Below are 23,073 nucleotides of genomic sequence, written 5' to 3'. Positions count from 1 at the left end.
GTTGCTATAACTTTAATTTGGATTTTCCCAAAATTTGTGGCAAGAAAGAAACGGGGAAGCAAGGTTAGTGGACAGATCGAGATTTAGGGTGACATAGAGCTGTTTAGAGAATAACAGCTTTGGCCAGTGAAAGCCATTCTGCCTACTGAGTCTTCAGGATGTATTGCAATAAAAACTGCCTATGCACTCTTAAATATTTTCCCACAGATGTAAGGACTAGAACAGGGGTGGCCAGATGGCAGCTCAGGAGCCACACGTGGCTCTTTTGCACATATTGTGTGGCTCTCAGTGCCCCCCACTGCCCCATCGGCCGCCTGGAAGAAGACATTTGTCTCTTTAAATCACTTCTCCTCGCTGAGCTAACTTGCAGCTTGGAGAATGAACTTATTTATTTATTTATTTTATGGCTTCTATCCCGCCCTTCCCAACAAGTGGCTCAGGGCGGCTTACAATCGCAGAAATCGAACATAAATAGACGTTAAACACAGAGCATTTAAATTTAAACATTAAACCATTTAAAACAGAACCATTTAAACAATTAAAACATTGGGGGCAGCAAACATCCAGTATAGCTACGCTCAGTTTCTTGTGCCAGCTAGTCATAGGCCAGCCGGAAGAGGGTTGTCTTACAGGCCCTGCGGAACTGGGCGAGGTCCCGCAGGGCCCTCACCTCTTCCGGCAGCTGGTTCCACCAGGAGGGGGCCATAATAGAGAAGGCCCGGTCCCTTGTCGATTTTAAGCGGGCTTCCTTTGGCCCGGGGATATCTAGGAGATTTTGAGTTCCCGATCTCAGTACTCTCTGGGGAACATGCGGGGAGAGACAGTCCTTCAGGTAGGCAGGTCCTAGGCCATATAGGGCTTTAAAGGTGATAACCAGCACCTTGTACCGGACACAGTAAGCTATCGGCAGCCAGTGCAGGTCCCGGAGCCCTGGCCGGATGTGCTCCCTTCTTGGGAGCCCTAACAACAGCCGGGCCGCGGCATTCTGCACTAGCTGCAGCTTTCGGGTTCGGCACAAAGGCAGCCCCGTGTAAAGAGCATTGCAATAGTCCAACCTCGAGGTGACCATGGCATGGATCACTGTTGCTAGATCGTCACGTTCCAGGAAGGGGGCCAACTGCCTTGCCCGCCTAAGGTGAAAAAACGCGGACTTGGCAGTGGCTGCTATCTGAGCCTCCATCGTTAAGGAGAGCTCCAATAGTACCCCCAGGCTTTTGACCTTGTCCGCCGCTATCAGCGGCGCACCCTCAAAAGCTGGTAGGGGGATTTCCCTCCCTGGGCCCCGACAACCCAAACAAAGGACCTCTGTCTTCGCTGGATTTAGCCTCAGCCCGCTCAGTCTGAGCCACCCAGCCACTTCCTGTAATGCCCGGTCTAGATTTTCTGGGGCAGAGACTGGTCGGCCGTCCATGAGTAGATAGAGCTGGGTGTCATCAGCATACTGGTGACAACCCAGCCCATACCTTCGAGCAATCTGGGCAAGGGGACGCATATAGATGTTGAATAACAACATTAAATTAAAGTTAAAGTTGCTTTCTTTCCACTTCTCCCTCCCTCCCCATCTATTTTCTTTCCACCATTCTTTCCTCCCTACCTGCTCTCAACCATCTGACATTCATGTATTGCGGCTCTCAAATGTCTGATGTTTATTCTATGTATCTCATACGTTAAACAAGTTTGACCATCCCGGGACTAGAACTTAAATTTAAGTGAAGTAGAAGGGAGAAAAAGAAATAGAAAGAAATCTGCATCAGGTTGTATATTCATTCCAGTGTAGTTGGAACAGTGAGCCTTTCAGGTACAAGCTTATAACAGGGCATGCACTTAAAAGCCATTTTTACTGTTTGCCCGTTGTTTTGACGCCTTAAATCTGAAGCATTGCTTAGCCACTTCAGTGGATTTTATTATGACACGTTCAGTTGTCTGCTCTTTCTTCCTCTTGTGCAGGGCTATTTGGGTTGTGGAATTGTCTACTGCAGGATGAGAGAAGTATGTGATCGATTAGCTATTGAACTAAGTCATAGGGGAGTGAAAGCCAAGGCCTATCATGCAGGTAATGAAATCTATGTCTCCATCTTAGCTGTTTTAAATTTAATCATTTTTATAATTAAAATAATTGTGTAGTTCTTATGTATAGCCCAAGGGACTAGTAAGTTCCAATTTAAGTGCAATGACAAGGACGGATCCTAAATTTCTGTTTCTCTGGTGCATAAACTCAGTAGAGCGCTGATTCAGCAGCATAGTGAGTTTGCTGAAAAGAGAACAAGACCCTTACTAAATCTTACTAAATCTTATTAAAAGACAGAAACAATAGAGGGGCTCAGTGATTTGCAGATTATTCAATCTATGGCATCGCTAGTTAAAGGATCTTGTGTAGCAATTAAGAAATGCCATTCTCTGCTAGAGATCCTATTTTTTGGGATCAGGACTTTTTTTTGTAGCAGGAACTCCTTTACATATTAGGCCACGCATCCTGATGTAGCCGATCCTCCTGGAGTTTACCGTATGCCCTATAGTATGAGTCTTGTAAACTCTTGGAGGATTGGCTACATCAGGGGTATGTGGCCTAATATGCAAAGGCATTCCTGCTAAAAAAAAAAACCCTGTCTGAGATAATTAGTTTCTTGTGGCATCTGAGGACTGCCTCCTCAACTTTCCGCTTTGTCTCTGGATCCTGCAGCCCTTTTCTTGGCCCCTTGCCCTATGTGTTGTCTTATCAAACACCTTTTTCCTTCTCCTTTCCTGGACTTCCATGCTTGTTTTGTTTTAGGCTACTTTTCCTTGCACTTCTCTGCTTCAGCGCACCTTTCCCCTAACCCCTTGCCCCATCTTCTCCTTTCTTTGCCACTGCCTCCTTTTCCCATTTCCCTTTATTTGTTTACATTATTTATAGTCTGCGTTTTTCACTGGGGCTCAAGGTGGATTAAAGAGAGTGAGTCAATACAATCAACAGGATCGGACAATCAGTAAACAGTGAAATAGGAGTTGGGGTGTAGAACTAACCAGAAATTTAAAAAATAGAACTGAAGCAATGAAAATTGTCAACATGACATATTACATGATGCAAAATTACTACATAGCGAAATCTAATTTAAAGCAAACTACAGACAGTAGTATAGACCGCAGTCCTAATCATTTATCCACGTAACTTCATGAATCATTTTGTACAGTGCTACCCTCTTTTGTGCATAGAAGAGCTCTCTTGAATAATTGAGCTTTGGAAAGTTTGTGGAAAGCTAGGAGAGTGGGAGCTTTCCTGGTCTTCTCAGACAGACTATTCCGCAAGGTGGGGGCCACAACAGAGAAGGCATGCGTATGAGCAGTTAATGGTCTTGCCCATTTGCAGGTGGTATCTGCAGAAGGCCCTGCTCAGATGAGCAAAGCTAACATAGTGAAGCATGGGGCAGAGACAGATCTGAGGGTCCAAGGCCAGGACAGCCAGATTCAAAGACAAACTTGTGAATGTGAAATACATGAAATTATTACCATTGGTGAAAGATCGTAAGGATATCTTCCCTTTGATACCATACTTCCTTGTTTGGAATGGAAATTGAAAAGACTTCAGCAGAAATCGTTTGAAGGGGCAAATAAGACGGGAAAGTATTTGGCTTGGCAATTGAAGAAAAAGAGAGAAAATAAAATAATTAGTAGAATTGTGATTGATGGAAGAGAAGTGATTACTCAAGAGGGAATAAAAAGAGAATTTTTAAGTACTATGCCAAATTGTTTAAAGGTGTTGAAGTAAAGAAAGAGAAGGTAGCCCCTAACGGAAAATATGCGAAGAGTTTTGAATGACCCAATTGAAAAAATAGAAATTGAAGCAGCAATCAACGCAATGAAAAATGGGGAAGCTCCCGGGCCAGATGGATATACAGCTAAATACTTCAAAATTTTTAAGGACCAATTAATACCAAAATTGCAGAAGTTAATGAATATAATAAAAATAAAACGGAATGTACCAAATACATGGAAAGAAGCTGGTATTTCCTGGATACCTAAAGAAGATAGAGATGCCACGAATGTGAAAAATTATAGACCAATGTCGCTATTAAATAATGACTATAAAATATTTACAAGAATCCTGGCAGAACGACTTAAACAACATGTGATAAATTTTATAAAGGAAGATCAAATAAGAGACAATATTAGGACTGTTGTAAATATTGTAGAATATTATGAAAGACAGCCAGAAAAAGAAGTAGCATTATTCTTTGCGGATGCAGAGAAAGCATTTGATAATTTAAACTGGGATTTTATGTTTGCAGTAATGGACAAGATGGAGCTGGGAGAAAGCTTTATAAGAATGATAAAAGCAATATATTCTGAACAAAGGGCAGATCTTACAGAAGAAATGTAATGTGTGTCAATGCAGATCTTACAGAAGAAATGAAAATTAACAAAGGTACTAGACAAGGTTGCCCGCTTTCACCATTGCTGTTTATAATGACTCTTGAAATTTTATTGATGCAGATTCAAGAAGAAAAAGATATAGAAGGATTACAAATAAAAGGATGTATCTACAAATATAGAGCATTTGCTGACGATATAATGTTCATAAATGAAAACCCCATACAAGTTAAACCTTTGTTGTTAATGAAAATACAAGAGTTTGGGGAGTTGGCGGGACTTTTTATAAATAAAGAAAAATCTAAAATTATGTGTAAGAATATGCAGATGAATAGACAACAAGAATTACAAAGACTAGCGGGCCGTGAAGTCACTTCCAAGGTAAAGTACCTAGGGGTGGAGATAACAATGAAAAATATTGATTTGTTTAAGAATAATTATGAGAAGTTATGGCGTAAAATGGAGGAAGATATGTTAAAATGGAACAAGCTCAATTTGTCATTGCTGGGTAGAATAGCTGCAATAAAAATGAATATTCTACCAAGGATAATGTATCTGTTTCAAGCTATTCCTATTGTGAAGGACGCTAAACAGTTTGATAAATGGCGAAGGAAAATCTCAGAATTTGTGTGGGCTGGGAAGAAGCCAAGGATTAAAATGAAAATTTTAACAGATGCAAAAGAGAGAGGTGGATTCCAGTTACCAGATCTAAAATTGTATCATGAAGCAGTTTGTTTAGTATGGATGAAAGAATGGATAATGTTGTTAAACAAAAAGCTTTTAGTGTTGGAAGGCCATGGAAATAAATTTGGCTGGCATGCATACTTGTATTATGGAAAAAAGAAGATGGATGGTCTTTTCTCTCACCATTATATAAGAAGTAATCTACTAAATACATGGATAAAGTATAAGAAATATGGTGATGAGAGGAGACCTTTATGGATAGTGCCAGCTGAAGTGATAAAGATAACGGCTAAAACAGCCGAAGAAAAATGGCTATCATACAATCAGTTATTAAAAATACAAAGTGGAAAAATAGAACTGAAAACTGCTGAAGAATTGAGTTATAAATATGATTAGTTTCAAATGCAACAAATAAAAAGTTTGGTGGAGAATGATATTAAAACCGAAGGAATAAGGAAAGAACAAACAGAAATGGAAAGAGTTCTGCTCGGAGATAAAGAGAAATTAATTTCAAAAGTATACAAATTACTTTTACAATGGTCTACAGAAGACGAAGTAGTGAAATCTCAAATGATAAAATGGGCAATTAATGTAAATAAAGAAATTAAGATGGAATCTTGGGAATATTTGTGGAAGAATTCTATGAAACTCGCAACATGTCAAAGTATTAAAGAAAATTGTTTTAAGATGATGTATAGGTGGTACATGACTCCAAAAAAATGCAAAGATGAATAACGAGATGCCAGACAGGTGTTGGAAATGTAAAAAGCATGAAGGTTCTTTCTACCATATGTAGTGGACTTGTGAAAGCGCTAAAATGTTTTGGCAAACGATTCAGCAAGAGATTTCTAAGATTTTGGGATATGAATTTAACAAAGTTGCAGAGACTTTTCTGCTGGGATTACAAATGGAAAAATTTCCAAAAGAAGATAGAACTTTAATATGGTACTTGCTCTCAGCTTCTAGGACATTGTATGCGCAGCTGTGGAAGCAAGAAAAAATACCAGAGAAATGGGACTGGATTATAAAAGTTATGTCATGGAGTGAAATGGATAAATTAACAAGAAAATTAAGAGACTATGATTTGGAGCTTTTTAAGTTGGAGTGGAAGAAGTTCAGAAGATACGTAGAAAAAGAGTGGAAAAGAAAAGGACATTGGACAATTTTTGATAATGATTAAGTTCTTTTTTTTTTAATCAAAAGTATAATTTTTGGTTTTTTAATAGTTAAAGGTACCTTTAATATTTGTTCTTTTTAAGTAAATAACACTGGCGGGGGTCAAGTAACGGGGGGAGGGGTGGGGGAAAAGTAAGATATGGGGTAGAAGAATTTCTCTTTTTTAAAGTCTTTATAAGATGTAGATATAGTTTTGCTGCCATATGTTACTAATTAAAAAAATCGTTTATTACGATACCATACTTCCTTGTCTTTTCTCAGGATTGAAGGCTGCAGAGAGAACATCAGTTCAAAATGAATGGATGGAGGAGAAAATCCCTGTAATTGTTGCTACCATCAGTTTTGGAATGGGAGTTGACAAAGCTAATGTCAGGTATGCGTAGAGTATTCCCAAATGGGAGAAGCATTGCTTTTATTTTCCGGTATAGTTCCTTAGCCCTGACGTGGATAGCCCAGGCTAGTCTGTGATCTCAATAGACTCCATACCCAATTTGGTGCCCCCCCCGTCAGCACCCGGGGCAAGCACTCTCCCTCTGCCCCCCCTCCCCCCCCCCAGATCCGGCCCTGGTGGTCACCATAGATCTCAGAAGCTAAGTTGGGTCAGCCCTGGCTGGTACGTGGATGGGAGATTGCCAAGGAAATCTAAGGTTGCTGTGCAGAGGCAGACAATGCCAAACTATCTCTGAATGAATGTCTCTTGCCTTGAAACTCTATATGGTTGCCAGGACCGGATCTACATGTTTTTTGAGGGGGGGGGGGGCAAAATTAAAAAACGATGCCCCATTATGGGCCATTCTACCTTATAGTCCCATAGAATACAATGGACTCCATACCCAATTTGGTGCCCCCCCCGTCAGCACCCGGGGCAAGCACTCCCCCTCTGCTCCCCCCCCCCCCCCCCCCCAGATCCGGCCCTGGTCGTCACCATAGGCCAGCTGCAGTTTGACAGAAAAAAAAAAAAGTTCCTTAAGACCTGGAAGAACTTCCTAGAGTATATTTCCCTTTTCCTCTTCATTGATGGGATGGTCGTGAGAAAAAAAGGATCTTGTCACAGTGTGGTCTAGATTTAGGTTGGTCTTACATTTGTTTTCCGTTCTGTATGTGATATGTATTGGAATGTAATGGCTTTATTTCTTACACCATGTAGATTTGTTGCACACTGGAATTTGGCAAAGTCTATGGCTGGGTATTATCAGGAATCAGGAAGGGCGGGAAGAGATGGGAAGATATCCTGTTGTCGCCTCTATTACTCTCGGACTGACAGGGATCAAGTCAGCTTCTTAATCAAGAAAGAAATATCTAAACTCCAGGTGGGAGCTTTGTGCAGTATTGTTCAGTATGGCTTCATTCTCTGTCCTATTGGCCTATCTTAGACCATATGAAGCTGCCTTCTACTGAATCAGACCCTTGGTCCATCAAAGTCAGTATTGTCTTCTCAGACTGGCAGCGGCTCTCCAGGGTCTCAAGCTGAGGTTTTTCTCACCTATTTACCTGGACCCTTTTTTGGAGATGCCAGGGATTGAACCTGGGGCCTTCTGCTTCCCAAGCAGATGCTCTACCACTGACCCACCGTCCCTCCTGCATATGAAGCTGCCTTCTACTGAATCAGACCCTGGGTCCATCAAAGTCAGTATTGTCTACTCAGACTGGCAGCGGCTCTCCAGGGTCTCAAGCTGAGGTTTTTCACACCTATTTGCCTGGACCCTTTTTTGGAGATGCCGGGGATTGAACCTGGGACCTTCTGCTTCCCAAGCAGAATGCTCTACCACTGAGCCACCGTCCCTCCCCATGGGTATCTTGGGTAAAGGCCATTGGTTCACCCCAGCCCAAATATATATTGTCTACAGGCTACCCTAGAATTATACTTTTGTAGTGAATATAATTGACTACAAATACTTCATTTTGTGAGCTGCTTTGAGCATGGCAAGTGTGTAGGCCTGCAGATTTCGTTTAAAAGTCGCTGGATGTGGAACTGACTGCCATAGTATTACCGGAGCAGGATAAAGGGTAAGAGGACATAACGTAGATGTGTTCTTCCGTGAGGAAGAGAAGTGTAGCTGCAGAAACCTATATGATTTCCCGTTGACGTAACAGGAATTACAGTTTTACCAACCGAAGAAAATCTGAGCTGGATCAGACCGCCTCGTCCAGCATGATATTTTGTGTAGTGCCCAACCTGCCCCAGGGAAGCAGCAGCAGGGAGAGGCTTTGGCCCCATTCTCTGCTTGTAGACTTTCAAAACTGTCTCATAGCAGGTCACAGGGGCCAAAGCCTCTTTCTGTTACTGCCTCTCGGCAACTTGTAGCCAGAAGTACACTGCCTCTGAACAGGGAGATTCCATTCAGTCATTGATAGAGGTATCGTCCAGAAATTTATCTAGTAATTACCTTTTAAAGGCAGCTCGGAAATCTTGCTCCCGAAGTCACCTGGGTTTATCCCAGACTCATGGGCTTCTAGCTCCCTATTTCCTCTTTTTAACTGATCCTCACCAACGAAGGGCATTCATGCTGGCTAGATTCAATGCATTACCATCGGCCATCCTTCTCGGCAGATACCATAGAATCCCCCTCAATCTTAGACGATGCCCTTGTAGCCAAGGAGTCATCGAAACGGTTTCTCATGTTCTTCTGGACTGCTCTATTTATAGCAGCCTACGAGTAAGATACCTAAATGCACTGCTCTCCGACCATCAAGGCCTTTCCGACAATGCCAAGGTCCGCTATTTACTCCACGGGAAACATAGCTTTGTTACTACTTATGTTGCTTGCTTCCTACAGGCTGCGATTCAAACCAGAGAGGCTTTTACTCATGTATAGCCCACAGCTATCTTATGCTATTCAACTTTTGTTGGTCTTTTAAGGTTTTATTATTTATAATCTTACTGCTGGTTCTTAAGTATACTGTATTTTTATATTAATGCCAGTAAAGGTCATCTCTCTCTCTCACCTTTTAAAGTCATCTAAGGTAATTACTTTGCGGCAGTGTAGATAAGTTAGTTGTGCACTTCTGCCCATTGTCTTCATTCGATCTGCAGCTCAGGATTTTTCTGCCCATTGTCTTCATTTGATCTGCAGCTCAGAGCTTGCTTCTTTTGCTGCCATTCACCAAGTGACATTTTCATTGCGCTGTCTACCATGACACCCCTTTCCTCCTGACTCAACACGAGTTCAGATCCCATTAGGATTTTTTGCCAAAATCTGCAACACTTTACACTTATAGCTACCTTGTTGCCTACTCACTAAGTTTAAAGAGATTCTCTTAGAGCCACTGCTGGAACCTTTTTATCATCTGCTACCAAAATGTTAGGAAGGGCATGTTAAATTCAGAGGTTCTGGAGTGGCAGTAATTGGAGTCGAGGCTTAAGCTTCGCAAAAGAAAAAAAGTTTACTAGAAAACATCAGGATAGGGTACTTGGGATAAAACAGAAAAACAATCTAGCTTACCAGCTAGTCTATCTGTGTCAGATCTACATGGCTACGTTCTTTGTCTCAACTGTTCTTCTCCCCAAAAAGCATTTCGCCAGGAAGAAGAGCAATAAAACTTGCATACAAGATCAAAGCATTTCACACCTAACATCCTCTCTGACCAATGTTGTGTTTACATCTTTCGTGGGCAAAGTAAGAACCATCCCACAATTGAGTTTAGGTCACAGTACATCACTATCAGGTAAACAAACAGTTAACTATATAATGGCTGGAATGTACCGTATTTTTCTGTCCATAAGGCGCTCCGGACCATAGGCGCACCTTCTCCTGGGGGCGATCCGCTGCCTCCGCCTCCGATCCCGGCGCTTCCCCCGCACTTGCCTGCCTGGCTCCAGCTTCTTCCAGCAAGCGCTGGGATCGCTCCACGCTGCCCCCTCCACAAACCAGCGCTTCGCAAGCGCCGGCTGTGGAGGGGGCAGCGTGCTTTCTCCGTGCCTGTCTGCCTGGCTCCAGCTCTGATGCTTAAAGCAAGCGCCGGGATCGGAGGGCGGAGGGAGCAATCCTGGCGCTTGCTGTAAGCGTCAGAGCTGGAGCCAGGCAGACAGGCACGGAGTAAGCACGCTGCCCTCTCCACAGCCGGCGCTCGCGAAGCGCTGGGTTTGCGGTGGGGGCAGCGTGGAGCGATCCCAGCGCTTGCTGGAAGAAGCTGGAGCCAGGCAGGCAGGCGCGTGGGGAAGCACCGGGATCAGAGGCGGAAGCAACGGATCGCCCCCCCCCCGGAGGAAGGTACCTTCGCTCCATAAGACGCACACACTTTTTCCCTCACTTCTTTGGGGGGGGGGGGGGGAGTGCGTCTTATGGTCCGAAAAATACGGTACATAGCTTGTATTCCAACAGCCACTCGTACTGTGTTTTGATAGTCATCATCCTGGATAAATACGGTTTGACTGCACAGTTGTCCACGTCACTGTTCAACCAAGATTCCAGGTAACATATAAACAGATTTATTTATTTTACAAGTTGGATTTATTAGACTGCAGGCAGGGCTCAGGGTGGTTTAAACAAAAGAGGTACAACAAATAATTTAAATTAAAACATCAACAGTTGAGCACATATGTCCAGATAGCAGAGAAAAAGTCAGTTTCTGTAAACCTCTTAGGAGGAAGGTTATGGAGGGATTCGTGTGAGAGTGCCAGATTTGGTGCTGTCTCATTGCTGCCCTCAACCAGATGCATGGTGGAACATCTCTGCTGATAGATAGATAGATAGATAGATAGATAGATAGATAGATAGATAGATAGATAGATAGATGATAGATAGATAGATAGATAGATAGATAGATAGATAGATAGATAGATAGATAGATAGATAGATAGATAGATGAATTTATTGTCATTGTTCTCAACAAAAAGAGAGCAACGAAATGAGGTGCTCTTCCACAAACATACCAACACATCAAGCACACATATTCATAAACCATTTAAATACATCTAAAACCATTAAACCATTTAAACCATTAAAACCATTTAAACTATTTAAATACATCTAAAACGGATAAACATTCATAAAACCATTAAAACCATTTAAACCATTAAATAAACATTCATAAAACCATTAAACATTCATAAAACCATTAAATACATCTAAAACAGATAATCCTTCATAACCCTGCATTTAACCTAACCACAGCACTTGGATAGAAACTGTCCTTAAATCTGTTTGTCCTAGCCTTCAACACTCTATATCGTCTACCTGACGGTAAGATCTCAAATAGCAAATGGCCCAGATGTGAAGGGTCCCTTAGGATCATTTGTATCTTCCTTTTACATGCCATATTATACAGATCCACCAATTATACAGATCCAATCTCTGCTGTGCATGCCCTGTAGAAAAATAACAACTCCCACAGGGCATGGATGTTTTCCAGCGGGGAGTTCCACCAGGACCTGGCTCTAGTTGAGGACAACCGGATCTCTCTCAGGCTGGGGACCACCAGGAAGTTCTTGTTCTCAGAGTGTAGTGGCTCTTCCGGGGGTGTACAGACAGAGGCAGTCCCAAAAATAGGTGGCCTTGAAGGTTAAAACCTTGAACCTGATTCAGTGTTCCACTGGAAGCCAGTACAGCATTTTGGATCAGTTTGAGCTTCCAGGTCATGTGCAGGCATAGAGTCTATGGTAGAGGTGACTATTGTGTGGATTACTGTTGCTAAGTCAGGGTGAAACAGGGAGCCAGTTGCCTAACCTGGCACATGTGGAAGAATGCCAGCTTGGCAACCTTTGCGACCTGGGACTCCATAGACGAGGAGGCATCCAGGATCATGCCCAAGCTCTTGACAGGTAGTGCAGGTGTTAAGGGCATGCCATCGGGAGTTGGCAATCCAACCTAGGCTCCCCACCACCACCACAGAACCTCTGTCTTACCTGGATTCAGCTTCAACCTACTCTGCTTTAACCATCGAACCACAACCTCCATACCCTCAACCAGATTCTTGGGAACGGTATCCAGCTGGCTGCCCATCAACAGAAATAGCTGGGTGTCATTGGCATATTGATGACACCCCAGCCTGAAACTCCATGCTAGCTGGTAGAGGGGGTGCATATGGAGATAAAGAAAAAGAAGATGATATTGGATTTATATCCCACCCTCCACTCCGAAGAGTCTCAGAGCGGCTCACGATCTCCTTTTCCTTCCTCCCCCACAACAGACACCCTGCGAGGTGGGTGGGGCTGGAGAGGCTCTCACAGCAGCTGCCCTTTCAAGGACAACCTCTGCCAGAGCTATGGCTGACCCAAGGCCATGCTAGCAGCTGCAAGTGGAGGAGTGGGGCATTAAACCCGGTTCTCCCAGATAAGAGTCCGCACACTTCACCACTACACCAAACTGGCTAAAGAAAGTGCGTGTGTGTGAAAAAATAAAAGAGTACTATAAAATAGTGTCATGGATATATGTCAATACTTTTGGCTATGATTTTTGGTAGTTTTCACCAGCGCTGGTGCTAGAGTGCCAGCACAAGGCCGGCACCCGAGGCATGGCACCCCTCCCTGCCTGGTGCACTCCTCCTCTCCCCACCCTCACCCCAGTGAGGGCGAGCTCGGCTGGCAGTGGCATGGTTTGCACAGTGCCACCCCCACTTCCATTCATGTATCCCCATTTCTAATTTTTCTTCCCCCACCCTCAGTTTTTCAGTCTCGATGCCTCCTGATCCTTCCTGATTGGCAATGTATTTAATATCAAATGTATTTGATAGTAGCATAGCAGCAAATCATTGTTAATGTTATAAACAGAAAGGGGAATTAATATTTCCCCATAATCTATCAAAATAGTGAAAGGATGTTTCCCTCCACCCTCTTAACTTGTATGATAATAAATGTTAATCTGTCTCAACAGTAACAAATGAGGAACAGAAGTTAGAACTTATTTATTTATTTGCTTCATATCCTGCCTTCTTTCCAAGCGTATGCAAAGCAGCTTACGTAGTTCTCCTCTCCTTTGCTTTATCTTCACAACAACCCTATGAGGTAGGTTGGGCTAAGAGCATACGACTTGCTGAAGGTCACAGAGCAGGTTTCCATGGCAGGGTGGGGATTTGAACCTGGCTTTCCCAGCTTGTAGTCCAGCACTTTAACCATTTCACTTAGTTTCCGTTGTAAATATTATGGAGGGATGCCTGGAGATAACCTGGGCCAGGATATTCTAGTTCCTTTCATTTTTGGCTCTGGAACTCCCATGATCATTCTGAAGCTGGTGGCCAATTTTGAGATTCCTGGTTTTATTTTCCGAGTTATGCCTGTCACAAACGGACGGATAGATGGACACAGAATCATGGAGTTGGAAGGGTAATCTAGTCCAACCCCCTGCACAATGCATGTGGAAATATTTATTCTTGTAGGTGCATGGTAGCAGCCAGCCAAGTGATTTGTTTTGTTACATTCGTTAGCTTGGATCAGGATCATATTGGGGAAGGGGCTCAGATGGCGCCTTTGTTGGATTGTATGCCTTACATTCTTCCGTTTCTGTTCTATTAAGTTTGTCAAAGATTTCAGGTTTTCACGGCTGGTAACATCATTAGAGTTTGTAGAATCTTTCGGGATCAAGTGCCGTGTTCTACTGGAGAAAGTTTTCCTTCCAGACGTTTCGTTCTCAGCTGCGGAGAACATCCTCAGTGGCGTTGCAGCCAGAGCAGGCGCTCAGACCTTCTTGGCTGCTGTGCATTGAGTGGGCCAGGGCTGCTGGAGAGCTGCTATTTGTAGATTCTACAACCCTAATGATATTAAGTTTGTATCTGGAGTAGCCCTATCCCACTGATTTTTTTTTCTATTCCACCAGTTTTCTGAAATGCCCAATGTAGGCACATCCTCCTCCATCTTGGCTTGGAGACATACAACATTTCCATATAAAAATCGACATGCTTCTGTCTAGCTACGAATACAGCTATTTTGTCTTATTTTGTTTTGCTTTTTCCCCCCAGGAGAAGCGAGGTACCTTGAAAGAATCAGATAAAGCTATGATGACAGACTTTGATGCTATGGTGGCCTTCTGTGGAGAGCTCGGGTAAGGTACAACTTGGTTCTCTGATTGGGAAAGCAGGTTTTTATTTTTAGGGAAGTTATTTTTTTTTCCTGAGGGCTTCATCTTCTGTGATGTGGTCTTACGGTGCGGTAAATTGGTTCTGGTAAGGGGAGGTCGGTATGTAGATAGCGTCGAATATATAGATAGCTTTTAGCACTTTTCTGGATTAGTTTAGTGGATATACATCCTGCGTACTGTCAAGCTCTTTCGTGTTTCTCGTTGGCTTCAGTCTTTCAAAAGAAAAGCGATGTGAAACTAATAGCTTGATGGAGAAATAGCTTAGACCGAATATTTGTTGGAATAATAATGGTCTTTCCTGCAAGAGTCTAAGCTTCCTTTGTACAGAAGATGAATATATTCAGGGCTTTTTAGTACATACGTCTGGTAGTAAGATCTTATTATTGAAAAGTAGAAGAAGGTGCTGGAGAGCCAGTTTGGTGTAGTGGATAAGTGTGCGGACTCTTATCTGGGAGAACCGGGTTTGATTCCCCACTCCTCCACTGGCACCTGCTGGAATGGCCTTGGGTCAGCCGTAGCTCTGGCAGAGGTTGTCCTTGAAAGGGCAGCTGCTGTGAGAGCCCTCTCCAGCCCCACCCACCTCACAGGGTGTCTGTTGTGGGGGAGGAAGGGAAAGGAGATTGTGAGCCGCTCTGAGACTCTTCGGAGTGGAGGGCGGGATATAAATCCAATATCTTCATCTACCTCACAGGGTGTCTGCTGTGGGAGAGGAAGGTAAAGGAGATTGTGAGCCGCTCTGAGACTTTTCGGAGTGGAGGGCGGGATATAAATCCAATATCTTCATCTACCTCACAGGGTGTCTGTTGTGGGGGAGGAAGGGAAAGGAGATTGTGAGCCGCTCTGAGACTCTTCGGAGTGGAGGGCGGGATATAAATCCAATATCTTCATCTACCTCACAGGGTGTCTGTTGTGGGGGAGGAAGGGAAAGGAGATTGTGAGCCGCTCTGAGACTCTTCAGAGTGGAGGGCGGGATATAAATCCAATATCTTCATCTACCTCACAGGGTGTCTGTTGTGGGGGAGGAAGGGAAAGGAGATTGTGAGCTGCTCTGAGACTCTTCGGAGTGGAGGGCGGGATATAAATCCAATATCTTCATCTACCTCACAGGGTGTCTGTTGTGGGGGAGGAAGTTAAAGGAGATTGTGAGCCGCTCTGAGACTCTTCGGAGTGTAGGGCGGGATATAAATCCAATATCTTCATCTACCTCATAGGGTGCCTGTTGTGGGGGAGGAAGGGAAAGGAGATTGTGAGCCGCTCTGAGACTCTTCAGAGTGGAGGGCGGGATATAAATCCAATATCTTCATCTACCTCATAGTGTGTCTGTTGTGGGGGAGGAAGGGAAAGGAGATTGCTGGTCGCTCGGAGGCTTTGTCCTTGAAAGGGCAGCTGCTGTGAGAGCCCTCTCCAGCCCCACCCACCTCACAGGGTGTCTGTTGTGGGGGAGGAAGATAAAGGAGATTGTGAGCCGCTCTGAGACTCTTCGGAGTGGAGGGCGGGATATAAATCCAATATCTTCTTCTTCTTCTTCTGTTGAGTTACAATCAGCTCATGATCATGCTGTCCATGAGATGTTCCAGGCAAGAGACAAGCAGAGGTGATACATCATTGCCTTCTTGCATGTAGCAATCCGAGTCTTCATTGATGGTCTCCTGTCTGAGCACTGGCTGGCCAACCTTGCTTAGTTTCTAAGGGTGGTTTCACACAAGAGATTTGCCCCAACCTAGCCCCGCCACTCATTCAGATTAAAAGCGCACAATCACACGAGCGCATTTGCCCTCCGAGCTGCACACCTTCTCACCTCGCCTCCCATCTGGATTAAAAAACCACCCGGATTTTCCCGGTACTTTCCCCCTGAATTGCATTTAGGTCACATAATCGGTGGCTATTTGAACGCCCAGCTGCGACTCATAAGCAGAAGAGCTGTGTGATTGCACCAAGCCGTTTCTGGCACAGTTGGTGTCGGTCCCCCCCCCCAACTCCTCTCCGAGGAACGCTTGTGCACTTCTCTGCTTGAGTGCACGTGCAGGGGAACTTTAAAAAAAAAACAAACCCTTTCCACTGTGGGTCCACGGTTGAGGCATGCTAGCGGTGTGAATGGGCAACCACGGACCGCTGCCAGGATCCTGCTGCTTCCACAGCCAGTGTCTGATCCCTCTGAAATGGATCAAATTCAAGCAGTTTTTTTGCCAACAGGATAATATCGCATCAATTTCCCAGTGTGAAACCACCCTAAGTAGCTCAAGCTATGCTGGGCTGTAAGTGTTGTACAGTTTGCTGTGTTGCAGTGGTCAGGACGTAAATTTGCAGTGAAAAGATGGACATGTTTGCTAACTGGGGAATCTCCTTTACTTTATAATCTGTGGATACTTCTTTAAGGTAGAATTAAGTCGGTTACCAGTCCTGTTGTAGGGAGTGGGAATCTATTGTTTGTTAGTATATTTAACTTTTGGCACATGGAGAAATGCTTGCAGCTTAACACAGATACTCCTGTAAAAAGTATGCCTGCGTGATGCATCCAAAGAAAAAAACTTTATAGCTTTTGAGATCTTTGCTCTCCACCTTACTCTATCACCGCAAGGGTTCACTTCATATTTTGGGTTAGGTAAGTTTCAGATTTCTCAAACTTTCCCATTGGGCTAAATCCATCCTAAAACACATACAAAATTGGTAGATCTCACAACCTACTATGTTTAGAATATTAGGATTTCTTGTGTGTTATGGAGAAAGATCCAACTGGGATATGGAATTAAGAGTTCTGTGAGCTTGTAATTTTTAAGCAGTCAATACCGTCTAGTATATTTTTATCCTTCCTTTTCTCCAAAGAGCTCAGAGTAACATATGTGGTTCCTCCTTTCCAATATATAATCTTTGCAACAGCTCTATAAGGAGAGCTGGCCGAGTCAGTGCGACTAGTCTGAGGTCACTCAGCAAACTTTATGGCAGAGCAGAGAATTTGGGCTTTGGTCTCCCAGACTTCAGTCTGATAGTGCAACCACTATACCACTGTTGCAACCATTATATCACTGATATTGCAATCCACTGTCGGGTATACTTTCTCACAAACTTGGCTGAAAAGTAAAAGGTAAAGGTGGTCCCCTGTGCAAGCACCAGTCATTTCCAACTCTGGAGTGACATCACATCACAATGTTTTCACAGCAGACTTTTTACAGGGTGGTTTGCCATTGCCTTCCCCAGTCATCTACACTTTTCCCCCAGCAAGCTGGGTACTCATTTTACCGACCTCGGAAGGATGGAAGGCTGAATCAACCTTGAGCTGCCTATCTGAGCTCAGCTTCCACTGGGATCAAACTCAGGTCATGAGCAGAGCTCGGACTGCAGTACTGCAGCTTACCACTCTGCGACACGAGGCTGCAAAGACCAAGGCATTAATGTAGGGTGAGAAAATTGGATAGATGTCCTCCAGATCAGCACGTACATGTTACTTAATCAAGAAATTAGATTTATTATCTGATCTAATGAAAATTCTAACCAGGGGCTTCCGGGATCAGTCATCTTAGCTTCAGAGTTGCTTGCAGATCGTCTCTCTGCAGCAACTCTGAGTCTGGCCGTTGGAGGGGCGTCACAGAAGTGATGCCCCCATAGAATAAGCCCGGAGTGGCTTCTTCTTCGGCATGGGACTTTTACGGGGGGTGGGGCCAGTGGCAGCTGCCCTCTGTGCTCTCTGTTCGTCCTGAAGCTCCGCGGCTATGAAAGCTGGCATACCAGCAGAAAAAGAAGAACGCCCAATCGCTTTCTGCTTTCACTTTCTCCAGTACGACTTTGAAAAGCATTTTTCTACTTCTAAAGCGATGACTCTGCTTAACAAGTAGGTGTTTCTTGTAATTCTACTCCCTTATGGGTCACTCTGCATAACTACAAAAGACCAGCTCAAAGCATTTAGAAGAGGCCTCGAAATGTCACGAGCAGTCTTAACTACTTAAAGTGGATTGAATATAATCACTAAAATTGACCCAGACCATAATTGGACATATATACATCAAAGAGTTTACTAAGAAGTTGCAATACGATATGAGCACAAAGGAGTTATATAGCAGAGAGTTCTGTCTCTATCGCCTGACTGTATCTGAAAGAATGGTTTTTAAAACTTCAGTTGTGGAACGGGGATTAATAGGAGTTTAAAGCGAATTTACAATCTGATTTAAGAGACTGAGTTTGATATTAGAAATGGCACCGTTTAATGAATTGTCACATGGAAAAGGTATTTGCTCAAATCTTATCTCTCTGAAGGAAGATCTTATCTCATTTATGCAGCTCCTTAATGACCAAATGGAATGTTTTATGCTGACAGCTAATGAAATTGCAAACCTACAGGGGTCCGGTTCTAAAGAGAGTATATTGATGGCAGTGAAAGTGGAAGGGGAAAGTGATACTTTCTGAAATAAATAAAGGAAAAGTAAGAGACTCTCTTGTGATGCATTTTCAAAACTTGACCAGAAATTAAGATGCAGTAAAATCAAACTGAGAGGGAAAAATGGCGATGAATTCTTCCCCCTGCGGTTGAGGGGGCAGGCCTTGTTGAGAAGCGAAAAGTTGCACTCCAATCAACAAATCAGGATTTGAAAAGCATTTCGGAAAAAGGATTTTGGATTTTTTTTTTCTGCTTTGGTGAATGGCTGGACAACGAACTCTGATTAAGAAGTGAAATGTGATATCAAAAGACAGACTGTGATTAAATGGACTGCCTCGGATGCAATATGGGTGCAGAAATCAAAGGAACTTAAAAGTGTGAATGGCTGGACAAGGAACTTTGACTAAGAAGTGAAATGTGATATCAAAAGACAGACTGTGATTAAATGGGCTGCCTCGGATGCAATATGGGTGCAGAAATCAAAGGAACTTAAAAGTTTTTAATCTTTGGGAAGAAGGACTCTGGAATCTGGGTTCTTTTGTTTTTTGTCTTTCCCTTGTGAATAAATAGACATATAACCATTAATACAGACAGATGTTAGATTTTAAAAGAAAAAGGGAGATTTGAAGAAGAAATGTTAATGAGTGCAGTTAACATATTTCTCTATATAGTAGATGTATTCACAGTTTGTCTATTTAGTGAGATTGTCTATAATGATATAAGTATAAGATCAAAGGTTGAAAAGGCAGATAGCATAATTGCTGTGGAATTGGGTAGACTTGGTAATTTGGCAGACTTGCTTTTAATACGTTATCAAGAGAAATGGCTTAGACGGATATAGACAAAACATTTAGTTGTATTTTATGTAATTTGCTAAGGATAAAGAAATGATTTTATGTGTTTTTTAAATAAGGATTTCACTAAATCAACAATTTAATTTGTGCTTATAATAGGTTTAAGTTAAGTGAGATAAAATTGGCGTTGGGACAGTTTTGAAAGAAAAAATATTTTTTCTTAACTGGTTATATTTAATTTGTGTTTAAGAAGAAGTGTCTAGATTTACATTGTTTTACTAGTTTACTAAAAGAAAGTATTCCTTTTTTTTAGTCCGTTAAAGGAAGAAAGGAAGGTAATATTTAAGGAGATTTTTATACTTGTAGGTAGAATGATCTGAGCATTTTATTGGGAAGTGGAATTATAGTTGATATTCTGTTTTCCCCATTCTGTCAAGGCCCCTTTTCCCCCTTTCCCCCTCTTTTTTATGTATCTGCAATGCTTCTTTTCTTTGTAGTTTAAATCAATAGAACTTTTTAAAAATCGAAAATTATTTCTAGGGAAATAAGTAAAGGTTTTAGCTTAATATATGATAAACAAATAAGATATCTTGCTTGACTACTGATGATTCATGGCCAAAGGCAGCAGCTTAAAAACATCAAAAAGAAATGTTTCTCTTTGCAGTACTGGCACAAGATGCAGTATGAGATCTAGAGACAATAACCTCTGATAACTCTACTGAAGAGTTTTAAGATAAGATTTGACTGTATGTTTATAAGAAATGCTGTGAGATTTGTTCAAGGACGTAACTTGATATAGGAACGGTTCCCTACAACGAGACATGTGGCAGGGTGTGTCTAGTTTGTTTTAGTGTTTCCTCCTTTCTTTCTTTCTTTTTCTGAGTATGAAATTTTTATTTTCAAGAAAAAAAGGGAAAATGGAAATAGAAAAGTAATAATACATCTGTAAAGAAAACTAGAATACATTCTGCATGTCGCTGTAGAATTCATATAAAATAAAATTTCATCATACTGTTACATGCTTAGCCTCTCATCACACTAGTCCTATAGAATTATATTGTAAGTTCCCATTTGGGTTATCAATTTAGTTTGTATTTCAACCATATAAATTGAAGAATATTAACCACAGTTCACACCAAAGCAATTTAAGTGTCTAGCCGTACATATAACTTCTCCCAGTATTCTCTTGCTTTTTCCTTGGATTTCCCAGCAAGCAATAGCGATAAATAGTCCATCTCAGCTGCTTCCAGTATTTTCCTGATCAGTTCCTGTTTTGTGGGTAGTTCTTGGAGCTTCCATCTCTGAGCAAACAAAATCCTAGCTGCGGTATTAATACGTGGCATTAAATGTCTTGTCTCTTTTGTCTAATCACTGGGATACATATTCAGCAAATACAGTTCTGGTTTAAGAGGAATCTGCATCTTCAGCGTTTTCTGCAATAGTTCATGTAACATCTTCCAATAGTCCTTCGCCTTCTCACAAGTCCACCACATATGATAAAATGATCCCACCTGTTTTGTACATTTCCAGCATTTATTAGTCATATTAGAATACGTTTTAGAAAGCTTTTGAGGGGTTACATACCATCTGTAAAACATACAAATTTTCCTTAAAAGATACTGATTTGTTTAATTTAATATTGGATTTTCAAAGGGTTTCCCATTCATCTAGCATAATACTATGCCCTATATTCTTAGCCCATTGTACCATACAGTTCTTCATAATCTGTTTCCCCGTTTCATGCATGCATGCAATCTTGCCTCATTCAGATGGAGACCAAGAGAATCATATGTAACTTCTATCATTTAGCATGTCTTTTTTCCCCATTCTCCTGTGAATGCTTTCTTATGTTGTGGGAACACTGCTATGCTAACTTCATTCAGGTTAGAAGAGAATAAGGGCACATCCCAATTCTGGGTAGCTATTACCCTTTGATTCTGAAGTCTGTCTATCAATGTGGGTTCAAATATCCTTTCTGTACCTAGACAGACACTCAAAAAGCATCGCTTTCCCACACTTTCATCATCTGCATTGTGAATATAAAAGGGTGGCTACATGACGTTACAGGATTACTGCTCTGCGTTAGCAAGTTTTGTATGTGAACTATTAAGTCTCATTGGATGATGTATTTTGAAGTAGATCTAATTGTTTTGCTGATGTGTTATCTAAATGAAGGAATAATTAGGAGATTCTTGAAATAGTTGTCCTTGAAATGACTTCTAATTATAACTCTGGAAGACACTGTTTCTTAGTACATAGGTCATTTCTTATAGCTAAGAAGTAGACCCAGGCTCTTGAAAGCTTATGCTAAAATTAATTTGCTAACCTTTAAAATCCTGTAAGACTCTCTTGTTTTGGCTGCAGCTGTGAAGGAATGCATCTTTCTTTGGAAGTTTGAACTGAGCAAAACCTTTACCTTCAGTTTTAAAAGGTTTTTCTCTCCATTGCAGAGTATAGGCATGGATGGCATCAATTGCTTGCCGGCCTCAACCACCAAGCATTTAAGAATGCAAGTGGGAGACCTGGCAGAACACAATGAGATGGTCAAGTCACACACACATAAATACACACACGTTCAACTAGACAGGTGATATCTAGCAGGGAACAGAGGTTTGGAGGATTTAAGGGGCTAGAAAGATTTCAAGAAAAGCTTCTTTGACGTTCCTTGATCTGGTCAGTGGGAGGAGAAAAACTGAGATGATAAAACTCCTGGGAGCAAGGAGGAGGGGTCTATTTTGTGCTGATTCCATTGAGGCAGACAGAACTTTTACCATTGGAGGCAGTAAGCTGTCCTTATGTGCTGGATTGTGGGGGAGACAGAGGAAGGATTTAGAACAGGGAGAGGAAGCTGGGAGCCCTCTCAGTGGGGATTCCTACAAAGGCCAGGTGGTAACAGTTGTTGAACCAAAAGAGGGAGAAAAAAGCCTCTCCAGGTGTTGGGAAAACTAGGTGGGCGGCACATCCCAGGCGGAGACCTTCGGCAGCTACTGGGGCTCCAACACCTAGGAGGGCACAACAGAGTAGGACTTGCAGGCCACGGTGGCTATATACCTTAGCAGCAGAACAGTGGGAAGGAGATGTTGACACATCGGCCTCTTTCTTATGTACATGTCCAGAAAATAACTTTAAAGGGACAGTGTTTTGGATCCAGAGTTCCTCTTCCCCCACTGAAAGGACTCCTCTGCTTGCTCAGTGTTTTCTGTACTGGGTCTCATGAACAATTTCCCTCAATTAGGTACCACCGTGACAACAAAATACTTTTGCAGCTCTTTCTCAGGGGCCTAAGGAAAAAATGCTGAAAGTCAGAGCTGGCCACTTTCGCTATTTCAAAGACTTACTACCACCATCTCCTGTTATGTTTGAGCTTGAAAGTAGGTGCCTTAATTAAAATTTGGGAAATGTGTGCTGTGTACATTATGCAATATGGAATATGGAAGCAATATGCAATTAAATTGTAGGTTGGTCTCATTTCACTTGACCCTACATTGTCAGGGACTCTAAACTTCGTTGGTCTTAAAGGTGCTACTGGATTCTTACTTCCGTTGCTTCAGACCAACACAGCTATCCACTTGGATCTGTCTAACTAAACCAGTTAAATTTGTGGTGGTCTACCAAGAATGAAATAACTTGTAGTGGAATGTGAAAACCCCCTCAAAAGTTGGCTAGCACAAGGGTAGATAAAATGTGTAAG

The 23,073-nt window shown here is 42.4% G+C and overlaps 1 protein-coding gene across 3 annotated transcripts in view; it reads left to right on the top strand.

Annotated features, from left to right (window-relative positions):
- RECQL5 (RecQ like helicase 5) overlaps nucleotides 1-23,073 on the top strand; it is a 108,608-nt gene that overhangs the window by 7,474 nt on the left and 78,061 nt on the right. For all 3 annotated transcript variants that reach the window (XM_060253019.1, XM_060253018.1, XM_060253020.1), the window contains exons 4-7: nucleotides 1,948-2,053; nucleotides 6,469-6,580; nucleotides 7,355-7,517; nucleotides 14,101-14,183. In XM_060253019.1, the coding sequence (XP_060109002.1) occupies nucleotides 1,948-2,053; nucleotides 6,469-6,580; nucleotides 7,355-7,517; nucleotides 14,101-14,183 (464 nt within the window). The remainder of the gene's footprint in view (nucleotides 1-1,947; nucleotides 2,054-6,468; nucleotides 6,581-7,354; nucleotides 7,518-14,100; nucleotides 14,184-23,073) is intronic.

Source organism: Heteronotia binoei, chromosome 13 (assembly GCF_032191835.1).
Source record: "Heteronotia binoei isolate CCM8104 ecotype False Entrance Well chromosome 13, APGP_CSIRO_Hbin_v1, whole genome shotgun sequence".
Lineage (NCBI taxonomy): Eukaryota > Metazoa > Chordata > Lepidosauria > Squamata > Gekkonidae > Heteronotia > Heteronotia binoei.
This window is presented reverse-complemented; position numbering and strand designations above follow the sequence as displayed.